General features: G+C 34.4%; 1 protein-coding gene across 1 annotated transcript; it reads right to left on the reverse strand.

The window, feature by feature from the left end:
* Positions 1-12,674: 12,674 nt before the first annotated feature.
* LOC124944555 (seed biotin-containing protein SBP65-like) lies at positions 12,675-13,620 on the reverse strand. The gene is made up of 2 exons (XM_047484882.1): positions 13,342-13,620; positions 12,675-13,272 (listed from the first exon to the last, which is right to left on the reverse strand). Exons 1-2 carry the CDS (start codon positions 13,618-13,620, stop codon positions 12,682-12,684), a joined length of 870 nt encoding a protein of 289 aa, XP_047340838.1. The 3' UTR covers positions 12,675-12,681.
* Positions 13,621-17,889: the final 4,269 nt, after the last annotated feature.

The following is a 17,889-nucleotide window of genomic DNA, read 5'->3' on the forward strand; positions in this document are numbered from 1 at the left end:
TATATCAAAAACCGGTCCACTCATATTTCTAAAACCGACTCCTCCTAAACATCATCTAAGTCGCATACGTTTCTTCAGACTGAAACAGACATTTCCGCCCTTGAACCCGGTTCAAGAGTCTGTGACAGTTTGCGAAGTGTTGAGAACGGTTATAGTCTCTAACCGGATTATCAACAAAGTGTGTTGTGTGTTGTGTAAGTGGTCACCCTTCCTGAAACCGGAAACACCCGGTCCTCCAAGGGCGTCCCCGATCCTAACAAGTGGTATCAGAGCGAGGTTCTTAGCACTTAAGCAACCGAAGAAGATGGGAAGCATGACCCACAGCGACAAGCCGCCAATGCTAAACAGTGAAGCGTTTAGTAGTTGGAAGAAACAGATGTATCTACATCTGATCACGTTAGATGATGAAATGAGCCGAGTCCTGAAAGAAGGACCGATCAAGATCAACAAGGAGTTAGACCAATAGACAAATGAAGATCGAAGACGGAGTAACCTGGACAACCATTGCATGAGGCACATCTATAAGGCTATAGATGATAACACTTTGAACAAGATCTCAGACTGCGATAATGCAAAGGAAGCCTGGGAAACGATCATTCAGATCCATGAGGGAAACGAAAGAACAAAAGAGAACAAAATCTTGGTGGCTACACAGAAATATAAAAACATCAGGATGAAACCGGGGGAAAACATGAAAGAATTCAGTAACCGGTTCACTAGTGTGGTCAACGAGCTTCAAACACTCGGAAAGAAGTATGACAACCGAGAAGTAATAATCAAAGCCTTAAGATCACTGTCGAGCACATGGGATATCAAGACCATGGTGATGAGGAAATTAAGCACCCTCGGGCAAAGAAGTTGCATGATGTGTTTGAGGATCTAAAAGCCTACGAGTTCGAGATTAAGTCTCGGATCGAAGATGAAGCATCCACGTCAACCGCAACCAGAGCTTTGGTTACATCGGTGGAACCGGCGGTCCAAGTATCAACCGTTCCGGCTCCAGTCAAAAACGCTGATCAGATCAGTGAAGATGTGATGGCGATGTTAGCTCAGAAATTTGGGAGATTCATGAAGAAGAGCCAGCCACCATCTAACAACAACTTTAATTATAATTATGTAGATAAATCAAATAAAAGATGTTATAACTGTGACGGTTTCGGACATTTCAGGTCAGAATGTAGAAAACCAAGGAGAGACGACAGAAAACCGGAAGGTAATTATCAAGGCAACAACTATCAAAGCAACCGGTACTAGGGTAACAACTACCAAGGGAACAACTACCGAAGAAATGATAACCAACGGAACGACTATCAGAGAAACAATGACCAGCATGCCGACGAAGGGAAGGAGATTCAGAAAGCACTCATCGTATCTGACGGTGGAAGCGAGTGGGCGTACTCCGACAACGAAGACAATGAGGAAAGGGTAACCTATTTCATGGCAAACGACGAAGAGGTTAGGAGAAGCAACCGGCTAAAGAACTCGGAATGGTATCTGGACAGCGGATGTTCAAGACATATGACCGGCAACAATGAGCTACTAACCGACATCAAGTATGAAACCGGAGCAATCATAACTTTCGGTGACAACTCGAAAGGTAAAACCGTGGGCAAGGGTAAGATTGTCCATGGTAACCTATCCATAAATAATGTATTACTGGTAGAAGAACTGCGTTTTAATCTATTAAGTATAAGTCAAATGTGTGATGTGGGTTACAAAGTTGAATTTCATAAAAATGCATGTTTAGTTAAGAATCAAGAAAATGATATCCTTTTAACCGGTAACCGAATGGGAAATATTTACAAAGTTAATTGGAAAACTAATTTTGAAAAACCCGTGTGCATGATAGCCGGAAATGATCCAAACTGGCTTTGGCATAAACGGCTAAACCATTTGAATTTCAAAACAATTAACTCCATATGCTCCAAAGAACTAGTTCACGGTTTTCCAAGTGTTAAGTTCTCAAAATACAAAGAATGTGCTGCATGTCAAATGGGCAAACAAATAAAGTCATCTTTTAAAAGTAAAGGAAACTATCAATCTGAACGGTGTTTAGAACTTTTGCATATGGATTTGTTTGGACCGGTTAAAGTAACCAGTTTAGGAGGCATGCATTATACTATGATAGTTATTGATGACTATTCTAAATTTACTTGGGTAACATTTCTAGCTTCTAAAAATCAAGCAACTCCAAACCTGATCAAATTGATTTTGAGAATACAAAATGAAAAATCTATTCGAGTAAACAAAATCAGAAGTGATAGAGGAATTGAGTTTATAAACAACAATCTAACAACTTTCCTTGATGATTCCGGTATTAGACACGAGTTGTCTAGTGCCAGAACTCTCAACAAAACGGCCTGGCTGAGAGAAGAAACCGAACTTTCAAGGAAGCCGCAAGGTCAATGATAGCTGATTCGGGTATTTCTCAAAAGTTTTGGGCTGAATCTATCAACACTGCATGCTACACACAAAACCGATCTTTAGTAACTAAACGCTTTTCCAAAACTCCTTTTGAAATATACTATGATCAAATTCCAAGCATACGGTATTTTCGAATCTTTGGTAACAAATGTTTTGTTTACAATAACGGCAAGAATTACTTGACCGCTTTTGATGCTAAATCCGATGAGGGAATAATGTTGGGATATTCAGCTGTAAGTAAAGCCTATAGGATATATAATACTAGGACGTTAACAGTTGAAGAAACAGCCCACGTTGTTTTCGATGAATCGGTTGAACGAAACACTGCATTATCCTTCGACCTTCACAACAGAATGGAAAACTTCAATATCTATTCTGATGATGAAGACGAGGTTCCGGTTTTTAGACGATTTGTCAATGACCAAGCGGTTGATGCTGAACATTAGCCTGCTCAAGCTGCTTTACCGTAGAAAGTTGACTCTTCAGTTTCTACTAAATAAATCGGTCGGTCTGACTCTGTTCAACCTACCGATCAGTCTAACCTTGATCAGCCAACCGAAAGCTTGATAGACACGTCTCGGATAAACCTCAGAAGGAACAAAAATCATCCTCTTGAACTAGTAATAGGTAACATATCCTCACCCGTCCGAACTAGGCAACAAAATTTGGAACACTATGAAAACTCAGCTTTCATATCACAAATTGAGCCGAAAAAGGTGGATGAAGCATTGTCAGATCCCGATTGGATACTAGCAATGCAAGAGGAATTAAACGAGTTTGAAAGAAATAAAGTCTGGTACCTAGTCCCTAGACCGAAAAATAAACCGGTTATAGGAACACGATGGGTATTCAGAAATAAACTCAATGAAGACGGTTTAGTTACGAGGAACAAATCCCGGTTAGTGGCTCAAGGCTATAAACAGGAAGAAGGCGTTGATTTTGAAGAATCATTTGCCCCTGTAGCTAGACTCGAGGCCATCATAATATTTTTAGCATATGCAGCTTTCAAAAACTTCAAAGTCTTTAAAATGGATGTTAAAAGCGCTTTTCTAAACGATAAAGTAAATGAAGAGGTATATGTTAATCAACCTCCAGGTTTCAAAAACCCAGAACATGAAAACCATGTTTACCGGCTGAACAAAGCCCTTTACAGTTTGAAACAAGCTCCAAGAGTTTGGTACGATACATTAACACAATTCTTATTTGATCACAAGTTCACAATAGGTTCAGTTGACAAAACACTTTTTAAATTTGAGAGAAAGGAACAAATATTACTCGTTCAAATTTATGTCGATGATATTATTTTCGGATCAACCGATCCAAAGTTATGTGATAAGTTTTCAAAGATGATGACTAACAGATTTCAAATGAGTATGATGGGAGAACTGAGTTTCTTCCTAGGACTTCAGGTTAAACAGATTGAAGCCGGAACCTTCATAAGCCAACCGAAGTATACAGCCAAACTATTGAAGAAATTTGGAATGGATACATGCGCTGAAGCGGCTACGCCAATGAGTCCTTCCGTAATACTAGACAAAGATGAGGATGGTCAAGCCGTTGACATCACAACATATCGAGGAATGATTGGATCATTGCTTTATCTAACAACCAGCCGACCTGACATTTTTTTTGCGGTTGGGGTAAGCGGAAGATTCCAAGAAGTGAACTCAAGAAGTGGGACTTTGGTATCCGAAAGACTCAAGTTTCAACCTCATAAGCTACTCAGAAGCTGATTACGCAGGATGCAAGATTGATAGAAAGAGTACAAGTGGAACCTGCTAGTTCCTAGGTGACCGGTTAGTCACCTGGAGTAGTAAGAAACAGACCTCAGTTGCAAAATCAACCGCAGAGGCAGAGTATATAGCAGTCGGAAGCTGCTGTGCACAACTCCTCTGGATCCAACAACAACTAAGGGACTTCGGTGTAGAAGCCAAGGAATCTCCAATATTCTGTGACAACACCAGCGCTATAGCGATTACATACAATCCCGTGTTGCACTCAAGAACAAAGCACATTGATATAAGACACCATTTCATCTGGGAGCATGTTCAGGAGAAACACATCCGGTTGGAATACGTCTCGACCGTGCAACAAGTAGCAAACATTTTCACAAAACCATTACAGGAAGCTAAGTTTTCTCACTTTAGAAATATTCTGGGAATTACTGATGTTAAGCAACTTATATCATGATCATGCATGCATATTGCTTAAACACATAATAATGAAAAACCGGAATATGTGTTCAGGGAGAAGTTCTCGCTTCTCAAACCAGATTCAAATAGGCCATTGAAAATTCAAGAATGCTAACCGGGAGGAAGTCTCTGGTTATGCCTGATTACTTCATGACGTCAAAATCACGTGTATACTTACTATACGGTTGAAATAACCTGGTTGAAGTGGATATACTCAATCCAAAGTTGAACAAATGTTGACGTGACTCAACATTTCTTCACAATCGAAACAAAATATCCAACTAAAACCGGTCATGGAAAACCGCTCAGTACAAATGCACTCTGGTTTTGATGGAATGAACTTTTCCGGTTAATCTGGGATAACTAACTGAGTTTTCATGCATACCTTGAGAAATGAAGCCTGTAATAAATAAAAAATAGTCTACCGCAATCAAGATGACGACATGTGTCCATCATCAAGAGAGGGAGACTCACATCTTGTCAATAGATTTTTTGTCATCATGAATATTTTGGTAATAATTAGCTTTGCATTGGAAATAAACATTATACACTTTAACAAGTTAAAGCCTATTAACTAATTGATGACATCACTAAGCATGCTTAACCTACTAATCTAGTCGAACCCCTGGCTATATAAACCACCATTAAATCCTCACAACTCTTCACAAAAATTCACTATTCACAAAAACAGTCTTGAGCTTAAACTCTCTCAAGAACATGAACTCCAACTCTCTAGCAAAGAAAATTCTATTGGCTGATTTCAACTCAATCTACCAATACGAAGATCATGAGGTTAGAGAAAAGTTCTTAGCCGTTGAAAGAAGCGGGCTAAGAGGATTTCTCGAAAACAGATTCATTCTCGACTACCTAGTAGTCGAAGAATTCTTCCAGACCGCAAAGGAGGTGCATCGAGACATAATCGTTGCACAAGTTTACGGTCAGTCATTTCTATTCAGCGAGACGGATTTCGCTGAATACTGCGGTTTGCCCACTGAAGGGGTAACCGATTTAACCTACTCTCCGGTGACCATGAAAGAAATGTGTCATCGGTTCTCCAATTTTGACATCCCGGTTAGACCCTGGGGTGCTAAAAGCCAACTCTCTCACAAGTACCAGCTTCTTTGTGAGATTCTGGGAAAGTCCATCTTGGGCAGAGAGAAAAGCTATTACTACACCCAAAGACTTTTCGAGATGATGATCGCTGTTACGATTGGGACACCGGTTAATTGGTCCTGGATCATCTTCAGCAACCTGAAGAAGATGCTCCTTTCAAACAAAATTGGCTACGCTCCTCAGCTAAGCGGTTTTTGTGCCAGCCCGGAGATCCACTCTGGACCCTTCGTAACTCTCCATCCAAAGCATGTGCTCACTAAGGAGAGAGTACAAGAGCTGATCGACCGATGGGAAGCAGCTAAGGCAAAGAGGAATCAAGCGGCCGAGTCATCAAATGTTTAACTTATCTATCTTTTTTTTCTTTCCCAAATCGGTAATTTTGTTGTACTACCGGTTTGGTACCATGAATTAATGAAGATCATTTCCTTCCATCTTAGGATAAAATCTAAAATCATAAATGATCAACATTTAATGCGCCGTATCAAACCAAATCAAATCACTCTTGGAAATAGAAAATCTCCATTTTTCAAGAAGCATGCCTGATCTGATTTGACCAGACATGCCTTTATTCTCTTGATAACTTACAAAACATTAATGACCAGACATAAACGGTCTGATTTTTCAAAAATATCATCATTTAATGCATCCAACCGTTCAAGCTATAAAAAGGGGATTCAATCCTCCATCTTCAAAACACGTCTTCTTCACTCTTCTCTCTAAAGCTTGAAAGATCAAAAGAAATCCTCTCGACTTCTCACTCTCATTCTTCCTCAAAATGTCTCCTGAACTAAGAAACACACTCATCGTCAAATTCGACGACGTACAAAATAGCCGGTTTTACGATACCACCTTCAAACCGATCATAGAATCGGGACTCCAAAAATTCCTTGAAGGCTCAGACACCATCCTCGTAGAGGAAGTGTGCGAGTTCTTCAACAATGGGCACATTCTCGATGATGGTAGTATAAGGACCATCGTTGACGAAAGATTCGTTTGGATTACCGAAGAGCACTTTGCCACTTTCTTCAACCTTCCAACCGAAGGGTTTTCTGACTTCCCAATGCCATTCCTTCCGGCTAAGGAAGACTTCGGCTTTATCTTCTCCTCTTCCATCGAACCGGTCGAAGACCACGGGAAGAAGGAAAAACTCGCCCCTCACTACCAAGTTTTTCATGATTTGGTTCAGCGGTCCATCATGGGCAAAATGCCAAATCAAAACTACAGCTGGGAGGCATTCGACATCATGATAGCCATCATCCGCAAATCGGCAATAAACTATAGTCTTATCATATTATCTGTAAGACTAAACTAACTAAGTTGGAGAATATGCAGAAATGAAGTATTCTCATCCACAGAATTTTATAAAGTCAAACTGAATCTAATTATGCGTCTCAAATTAAAAGTCATTAAAATCTAAAATTCACCAAATCACTATAAAAAAACATTAGTAGGTGATCATTCTCAATCTTTTAGATTTTTTTGTTTCTATGCACGCCACAACAATATAGTCTATAGTATTATAATGTTGAGTTATGGAGCCTACACTTATAATAAACTCTACAATTGTTAATTAAAGTTTATTGGGTTTGTATTTGGTTTTGAGCTTGGGTCTGACCAAGATTTATTTAGGTTTTATTACTTGAATGTTACCCTATAAATATGTGATTATTAAGGGTTTATATGGAAAAGATAGAATTCTAGAGAGATAAAGTGTGAGACAAAAAACTTTGTATTCATTCTTCTTCTTCATAGTGAAATCTGTTGGTGGCTGAAGTGGACGTAACTCAATTTGAGTGAACCACTATAAATCTGTGTCTTCTTGTGTTCTTCTTTCTTGCATTTTTATAGATTGTTTCAAACTGGTCGGATTTGGGAGATACAAATTCTAACCTATAATATTTTTATTACGACTAAATCAACTAAGTATATGAATATGCAAACATTAAGTATTCAAAAAAACACATAGCTTTTATAATTTCAAACTCAATATAAATTTACATCCCAAATCACAAATTATTCAAATCACAATCACTATAAAACCAACATTAATAAGTGATATTATTTCTATTTTTTGAACTTTTGTGTTTTTATTAACATAGGAAATAATATAGTTTTATAATATATATATATATATATATATATATATATATATATATATATATATATATATATATTAAGACTAAATGAATTAAGTAAAATAATATACAAACATTAAGTATTCTCAAACACAAAGCTTTTATAATCAAAATCAAATATAAATATGTGTCTCAAATCACAAACCACCCAAAATTACAATCACTATAAACCCACCACTAGTAAGTGATAACGTTCTTATTTTTTTGAACTTTTATGTTTCTATTGACGCGGATAACAATAGGTTTATCATATATTATTTTTAAGATTAAATCAACTAAGTAATATAATATGTAGAAATAAAGTATTCTCAACTATCAAACATCTATAATTTCAATCCGAATATAACTATACGTCACATATATCAATCCATCAAAGCCTAAAGCCACTAAAATAACGATCCATCCAAATCACAATCCACCAAAATCAAAATCACTATAAAACCAACATAAGTAAGTGATCGTTCTCAATCATTTTGAAATGTTTCTATCCACACGGACAACAATATAGTGTTATCAAATTATTTGTAAGATTAAACCAGTTGGGTAGGAGAATATGCATAAATGAAGTATTCTTATACACATAATTATTATAATTTCAAACTGAATATAATTATATGTCCCAAATCACAAGCCACCAAACTACAATCACTATACAACTAACATTTGTAAGTGACGTCGTTCCCATTTTTAAAATTTTTGTGATCTATTCACGCATACAACAATATAGTATTATCGTATATTATTTTTAAGATTAAACCAACTAAGTTATAGAATATGCAGAAATGAAGTATTATCAAACACAAAACTTCTATAATTTCAAAATGAATATAATTTTACGTCATATATAACAAATCATCCAAATCACAATCCACCAAATTCAAAATCAATATAAACAAACATACGTAAATGATCGTTTTCAATAATTTGAATTTTGTGTTACTATATACGCGGGCAACAATATAGTCTTATTTTATTATTTGGAAGATCATTAAACCAACTAAGTAGAAGAATATTCACAAATGAAGTACTCTCACACTACAAAAATTATGATGTTTTGCAATAGTGTTCTTTTCGACTGAAATAGCATTAAAATAAGTATTTATCAACTAATTTAGTAACATTGAGAACAATTGTAATATAATCAACGATGTTACATAAATCAGATGCTATTAGGAAGTTGTAGATTTTGTAACCTATGTTGTCACTCTTTTTACCATTATACTTGTAACTAGAATTTAACCATTTTTATTTCAATATATATTATTCAAACTAGTATTCAAAACATTATTTACATGGTAGATTTTATTAATGTTATTTTGTATTTTATAACTTATTTTGTAATAATTATTATAACTATTTATTAATGACTTATTTATTAATGACTTATTTATATTTTCAACAAAAATATATATTAACATTTAAGTTGGTAAAAATATTTCTTAAAATGTAATTAGTCAAATGTTCTACAACTATGTTTGTAATCATTTCATTTATCTTATAAATATAGCCATTTTCAATGTAACATATTTTACCATTCAAGCAATTATATATTTTTAATATAGCAATTAATTTTCAAACTTCTCTTGTTATCATTTGTAATTAATATCTATTTTTTAATGTTTTATTAATTTCATTCACTCCTATATATTTTGTAATATATATATATATATATAATTTATATTTTTAATTTTAACACTAACTTTGGCCATTTAATTTATAATATTATTTACAATATCTTTACATTATATATTTAAGTTTTTTTTTGCAATTAGTTTATTAATAAGTGTTACAATATCTTTGGCAATCCATATAAATAGTATTTATGAAATTTTAGCTATTTGTTCATGTAACATAATTTACAATCAATATTTAAATTACAGATTAAAAAATATTTACAATAAGTTTATCAATTTGTTCTACAACATATTTTTGCAATCTATAAAAATTTATCAATTTGTTCTACAACATATTTTTGCAATCTATATAAATTTATTTATAAAAATTTATCAATACTTTTATCTATATGTTCTCCAACATAATTTATAATAATTTTAATTTTTGCAAAATATTACCAGTAGGTTCGGTAAAATATTTTGCAAATAATATATATTTTTTACCTCCAATTTCAGTTCAACATAATTTGTAATTTATAAAAAAAAAATATATATATATTTATATAAACTTTACTAATATCTTTAGTCATTTATTGTGCAATATAGTTTTCAATATTTAGATGACATATTTTTATTTTCTGAATTAATTTACTAACTGATTTGACAACATTTTTGTAATTAATATTTATTTTATAATTTTTACAAAAAAAATATATTTATAGAATTTTATCAATACATTTAACAATTTCATTTTCAAGATTTTATGCAATAATTATATTGTATTAATTTTATAATTAGTTTTGCAATAGAATATTGAGCAATAATATTATAATTTTTAAAATTCCAATTTATTTGTATATAATTATCTGCTTCTAATTACGATTACTAATTCAATATAAAAAAAATAATCCAATAATATTCTTATATATATCATTATTTTCAAATAATAAAACAACCAACAAAAGTTACATTTATATATTTTTGAACCCTTCATACTTCAAAATACCGCATTCACACTATCATTTCTACATAATTGACAATTTAAAAAAAAAATCAATAATAAGTTAACTTCACATTTCAAAATAACACAATCACACCATCATTGTCACATAATTGCCCAATTAAAAAAAAATAAACATCAACAAAATCATAGATAATTAAGTTCAAAATAAACCAACAATAATTCTTCATTAAAATTAAACATAATAGATAATAAAATAAATTTTAGCAATTTTCAACTCTTCCACCAGTAAACAAAACCATAAATACATTAGAATTCATATATAAAATTAATCAATGCAATAAAATATAGAATAATTTGTGATTAATTAATCTTATCTTAATAAAATCAAAACTACTAAAAAATTTATCTTAAATAACTTCATTTAAAATATATTCCTGCAAAATTAATCAAATACAATATATATATATATATATATATATATATATATATTAACCAAATACAATATAAAAACTACTTACCTTCTTTAATGGTCTTGGAGCCATAGAATTTTCCCTCTCAAGAATGTTTTGGAAGTGCATGCTAAGGTTATCAATTTGTAGTTGCAAGTCATTCTTCTCTTTCCTTACATTCTCTTGACATAACTCAATTTGTTTGGATAAATATTCTTGATTTAATTTCAACATTCTAATTTCTCATCTTTGGCATCATTCTTCACTTGCAAATTTGTCATTGTATCCTTCATTGTTACAAAGCGACCATTTGTAGGTCCGCCAACTGCTTGAACCCACAGTTCTTCATTTGATTTTTGTTCATTGACATCATCTATGGTTTCTTGTGACATGTGAAGCTCTTTGTATGTTTTCTGAAAGAAAAAAATGTTTTCCACTATATAAAATGAATAAAAGAGAGAAACAATAAAAATATTTTTTTAATATAGAACTTATGTTATTCATCACAACAATGATAAATTTGTATGTTTTTTATAGACATATTAAAATAAATTGATTAATTTGTAAACATACCACTACTTTTGCTACTCTATCCCCACTCCAAGTTCCATCTTTTTTTTCTATAAGTTCTTGTAAATGTTTCCAACACATCTGGTGGTCTTCCAAGCTCTATTATCTAAAAAGATTAACAATAAATGGTTAACATCAAAAGATTAATATTTGAGATATTAATAAAAGAAACATCAAAATTATACTAACCATTCTTCGTCGATGTTCGTTTGCGCTTATTGACCCTCCACAATATGAAGCTCCACCATCAGCAGTGTACATGTTTCTATGGCCCTGCGCTTTGTTGCATTTTAGCATATATTTAGGCTCGTCAAATTTTGTCTTCATTACAGCCTAGTCTTCTATGGTTACATGTGGGGCTTCTTCAAATACTTCTTAGCACGGGTCAAAAAGTTTAATATCTTTGCACTAGCTTTTTTTTGGACATTTTATTCACACCACCTTCCATTATGGAATCCCAGCGAAATTTTCCTGCAATCAATCATTTAAATTAACTATAAGATTAACGTATAATTTTTAAAATATTATAAATTTATAATCATTTTTTATAATCATTTTTTTTAACATACTGTAAAATGAGCTTGATGGGTTGAGAAACATCATTCCAATTTAAGAAAGATCCTCTCCATAATCCAGTGACAATACCATTGACTTCTTTGGTAATGTCTGGTTCGAAACTATATATATATATATATATAATATAATATATAATTTAATATAATATTTATTGAATTGAAAGTAAAAATATTGTATTTATCGTAAATAGAAAATACTTACTTGTCCCCTACGATCCTAATAAATATTTTTGTCCCCTACAATCCTAATAAATATTTTTGAGTGAATGATTGAAGATGGAGTAATAGTTTGGGTTGTTGATTTGCGTAAGGGTCCAGAGTTTGGTAGAAGTATTGTTAGATTGAGGAACTGATGAAGTATGATCATACACAAAGTTTTTACGATTTTATATGATTTTGTGATCAAACCGCTACTTCATTTGCAACTTAATCTGGATAAAAGCTTTCCAAATTGATTTTATAGGATTTTGTGATCAAACCGATACTTCATTTGCAACTTATAGGATTTTTGTTTTCTTTTATTTTAATTTTTTATTTCTCACTCATATAACCACGACATTGTCGAATGTAAAATAACAAGAAAAAAGTACCGACAAACACTTACTTATTCCTTATAAGCATGCATAGATACCTCTACTAATCAAAACTACTTGAATTCATAACTGTTATCCTTTCCTTCTCCAGACTCGCCGATCACCATATTCTTCGCCGTCTGAGCTATCTCCACCAACGTCTCTCCAATCGCTTGCAGCATCCCCCCGCCACCGCCACCGCCGCCCCTCTTCCCCCCTTCATTCATCTCCTCAGCCACCCATCCGCCACCGCCGCCCTGACTCTCTTCCTCCTCCACCTCATCCCCGCCACCGCCACCTCTCCTATTCGCTTCCATATTTCTCTCCGCCTCTGCTTTCTTCCTCGCAGTATACGCCGCCGCACTCTCCTCCACACTCACCACCGCATCCTTCGCCTGAACTACCTTCTCCCCGACATAATCCAACACACTATCTTTCGCCACCGCCGCCTTCTCTCCCACATACCCACTCATCCCCCCTACCAAATCAGCAGTCGCCTTCGTCGCCGCCACCGTCTTCTCCGTCGTGAACTGTGCCGCACCCAATCCGGCCACCACTGCTCTGTCCTTTACATCTGCCGCAACACCAACCGCCGTGTCGGTTTTCTCCCCGACGTAGCCACCAAGTTTCTCAACGGCGGTTGCCCCTTTCATTTCCTTAGTAGCCTATATATCAAAAAAATTAATTACATAGCTCAATACAAATCCATTAAAATCGATTAGAATTGGTGTGACCTGTTGCGTTTTATCCGAACCCATTTTCTCCTTGGCTTTCTGATACCTATCTTCAAGACCCTTAACAGCATCTATAGATTTTTGTTGGGCGTTTTGTCTTAGATTCGAAATCTCATCCAAACTAAGTTGTTCATCTTTCTGATCTCCTCCTCCACCACCACCACCTCCTTTTCCTTTCTTTTCTCCCCTCTGTTTTCCCTTGCCGCTTTTCTTTTCGAATTGGGGATAATCAACTTCGGATGTAGCTTGATCATCTTTCCTAAGTTTTTCTGAAGCCATCTCTCTTTTGCTTCTTGCGATTGCAGACTCTCAGTTTCTCTGTTATTATATGTAAGTTTTGGGGATGATGGGCGGTTTGAGATGATCCAGAAAGGTGATGGGTGGAAGTTTCGTGAAGGGAGTAAAAGACATTTGTCTACATTTTTTTAGGAGGAAACGTGGAACCGTCAGAATGAGGCGTCTGTGCTCACTCGTTGACACCTGTCTAAGCCATGCATCAATTCTTTGTTTAATCTTATTATACTAAGAAATTATTTATATAATTTATTAATTTGGGCCAATCTTTTTTTTTATCTTATTTTATTTCATTAAATTATCAGATTTACCATATAAACAACCTAGACCAAAAATTATTTTTTTCAAATGTCTAATGTGTAGTGAGTTTTATTATATATATATAACTAGCTCAATAAAATCACTAATTTATTCGATTAATCCTTTCTTGAGAGTATTAATTGTCTATTCTCTTTTTATCATCAAAGGAATGAAATTGATAAATTTGAAGATATTTCAAATGTGTTAATAATAAGTTATTTGAAATAGTCTTTATCTTTTGAACAATTTATTAGAGGTTAGATGTTAAATTTATTTTGTAAACTTCAAAACCGTCTTAAAATATTTGAAATTTTGAAATATGTTATCAATCATTGGTATTTGGTATTAGTGGTTAAAAAACTGTAACAAGTTTAATTGTAATTTTTGTTGGATTTTGTCCTCCTAGTTGGAGAGACCCAACTTGTTGTGGGCTTTATTTAGGCCCACGATATATAATGTGAAGAAACATTATTTTTTCACTTTAGGTTAACAGAGTTTGGAGAACAACAAGAGAGAGACCAGAGCAAAAACATATTCAAGGGTTTGAAGTAGCTGCTGAAAAAGATTTTCGTTTACCGGAGTTTGCCCCGTTTGATCGACTTCAAACGTTAACGGCTTATTTCTGGGGCTACGTTATAAACGATGAAGATCTGTTTTCTGGTTGTAGAATTGATAAGTTAATTGGGAAAACGTTTTGTTTTGAAGAATACATTTACCCATTAAAGTGGTATCAGAGCTTGGTTTTATTTGAGTATAAGGATGAAGACTAACACATCCAAGATGGTGAGCTTGAATGGTTCCAATTATAATATCTAGAAGGCTAAAATGGAAGATTTACTGTATGTGAAAAGTTTTCATTTGATAGTGTTCTCTCCAGTAAAGCCTGCAGAAAAAAGTGTGGATGATTGGAAATTTTTGCACAGACAAGTATGTGGTTATATTCGTCAATGGGTTGATGACAATGTTCTGAACCATGTTATCTCTATTACTGATGCCCGTACTCTTTGGACTAAGCTCGAAAAATTGTATGAGAGAAAGACAGGTAATAACAAATTATTTTTGATCAAGCAATTGATGTCCTTAAGGTATCAAGTTGGTTCTCCGATGACTAATCACTTGAATACTTTTTTGGGAATTATTAATCAATTGGAGGCGATGAAACTCAACTTTAATGACGAGATACAAGGCTTATGTTTACTTGGTACTCTGCCTAATTCATGGGAGACTTTTAGAACAACTCTGTCTAATTCTGCTCCATATGGTATTCTTTCAATGGATTTAGTAAAAAACAGTGTGTTGAATGAAGAGATGAGATAAAAGACACAAGACTGTTCTTTACAATCAGATGTCTTGGTTATAGAATCCAGGGGGAGAAGTAAAGGGCGAGAAAGTAATCGTAGCAAGTCTCGTGGGGCTTCTAATAAGTGGGCAAATGTTGAGTGTCATCATTGTGGCCTAAAGTGCCATATCAAGAAAAACTGTTTTAAATTGAAGAAGGAGAACAAGAAGAAAACTCAGAACGCACCCACTACTTCTAACCACAGAGAAGGTAAAAATCATGATGATGTTGCTATTGTTGATGATTTCCTTACTGTTTGTTATAATGGTGTTGAGAATGTTAATGTGTCGTGTGATGAGATGGATTGGATTGTAGATAGTGGTGCTTCTACTCATGCTACATCACGACGAGATTTTTTCTCAACATATGAGGCTGGTGATTTTAGTATTGCTCGTATGGAAATATTGGTCAAGCGCAAGTGATTGGAATTGGTAATGTTTGTGTAGAGATGGCCAATGACACTACTCTTGTTCTAAAACATGTTAAGCATATTCCTGATATTCGCTTCAATCTTTTATCGGTTGAAAGATTGGATGATGAAGGCTTCTGTAATTCTTTTTCTGGTGGTGAATGGAAGCTTAAAAAGGGATCAATGGTTATTGCCAAAGGTAAGAGACTTTCGAATCTGTATATTGTTCGTTTTGGGATATCTAAATGTTACATCAACACTTGTGAGGTTGATTCTTCTTCTGAGTTATGGCACAAACGTTTGGCTCATGTTAGCGAGAAAGGCTTAGCTATGTTGGCTAAGAAGAATGTGTTATGTGGGGTTTCAAATGTGTACTTGAAGAGATGTCCAGATTGTTTGGCTGGAAAACAAAGACGAGTGTCATTTAGATCATCTGAATCAAAAAGAAAGTCAGAATTACTAGACTTGGTGCATTCTGATGTATGTGGGCCAATAAAGTTAAGATCACTTGGTGGTGCATACTATTTTCTAACATTTATTGATGACTATTCCCGAAAGGTTTGGGCCTATACATTGAAGACGAAAGATCAAGTGATAAACACATTCAAAGTGTTTCAAGCCTCAGTTGAGAGGAAAACTAGAAAAAAGGTGAAATGTATTCGAACAGATAACGGGGGAGAGTACATTGGACCTTTTGATGAGTATTGTCGACAGCAGGGTATTCGTCACTAAAAATCGCCTCCGAAAACACCACAGTTAAATGAGTTGGCTGAAAGAATGAATAGAACACTAGTGGAAAGGGTGGGATGTGTGCTTTCACAAGAAAAGTTGCCAAAATATTTTTGGGGTGAAGCATTGAGTACAGTAGTACATGTGTTAAATCTCACACCATGTGTTCCTTTGAACTTTGATGTTCCAAATCATATTTGGAGTGGTAAAAATGTTTCTTATGATCATCTTAGAGTATTTGGGTGTATGGCTTATGTTCATGTTCCCAAAGATGAGAGGTCAAAGTTGGAAGACAAGACCAAGAAGTGTGTGTTTGTCAGCTATGGACTGGATGAGTTTGGATATCGTTTTTTTGATCCAGTTAATAAGAAGCTTATTCGTAGTCATGATGCTATATTTTTGAAGGATTATACCATTGAAGATATCGACAAGGTGGACGAGGTTGTTCCAACTCAAGTAAATGAGGAGATGGTTGAAGTGAATTCAATTCCAGTTGCTCCTAACTTGATACACACCAACAACAATCAAACTGAAAATCAAGGTATGAGTTTACATTCTGGTAATCCTTTAAATACTAATGATTTTGTTGATGTTGACTCTAGCAGTGAATCTAATGTTGGAAATGAAAATGATCAAGGCAATAAAAATGTTGATGAGTCCATACCTTCTAATGAATCAAGACGGTCTACTCGACAGAGACGTCCTTCAGTTAGATACTCAGCAAATGAGTATGTATTTTTCACTGATGCTGAAGAACCTGAGAGTTTTCAAGAAACTTTGGAAAGTAAAAATAAAAAGGAATGGATGAATGCCATGGAGGATGAGATGCAATCTCTTCGTGTGAATAACACTTTTGAACTAACAAAGTTGCATAAGGGCAAGAAAGCTTTGAAAAATTGATGGCTTTATCGATTAAAGCAGGATGAGCATACTTCATAGCCTAGATATAAGGCTCGGTTGGTTGTAAAAGGCTTCTCGCAAAGAAAGGGTATTGACTTTGGTGAGATCTTTGCTCCTGTGGTGAAAATGCAATCTATTCGTGTGGTTCTTGGTTTAGCCGCTAGTCTTAATCTAGAGGTTGAACAAATGGATGTGAAAATAACATTTCTTCATGGAAATTTAGAAGAAGAGATATATATGGAACAACCAGAGGGTTTTCAAGACAAACAGACAAACTGAAAGAAGGCTATGTTTGCAAGTTACTGAAGAGTCTTTACAGTTTGAAACAAGCACCACGACAATGGTATCGAAAGTTCAGTTCAGTTATGATTGAACATGGGTACAAGATGAACAAGACTGACCATTGCGTTTTTGTGCGAAAATTCTCTGCTGATGATTTTATTATTCTTCTGCTATATGTAGATGATATGCTAATTGTTGGAAGAAATGTTTCTAAAATCAGTAAGTTAAAAGAAACTCTGAGTAAGTCGTTTGCCATGAAAGATTTAGGACCAGCACATCAAATTCTTGGGATTTG

This window comes from Impatiens glandulifera, chromosome 1 (genome assembly GCF_907164915.1).
Source record: "Impatiens glandulifera chromosome 1, dImpGla2.1, whole genome shotgun sequence".
Lineage (NCBI taxonomy): Eukaryota > Viridiplantae > Streptophyta > Magnoliopsida > Ericales > Balsaminaceae > Impatiens > Impatiens glandulifera.

Excerpts from the sequence above, each read along its gene's own strand:
- LOC124944555 (XM_047484882.1), bottom strand. The coding sequence starts at position 13,620 with ATGGCTTCAGAAAAACTTAGGAAAGATGATCAAGCTACATCCGAAGTT. Across the intron at positions 13,273-13,341 it reads GTTCGGATAAAACGCAACAG|GCTACTAAGGAAATGAAAGG; the intron begins GTCACACCAATT and ends TTTGATATATAG.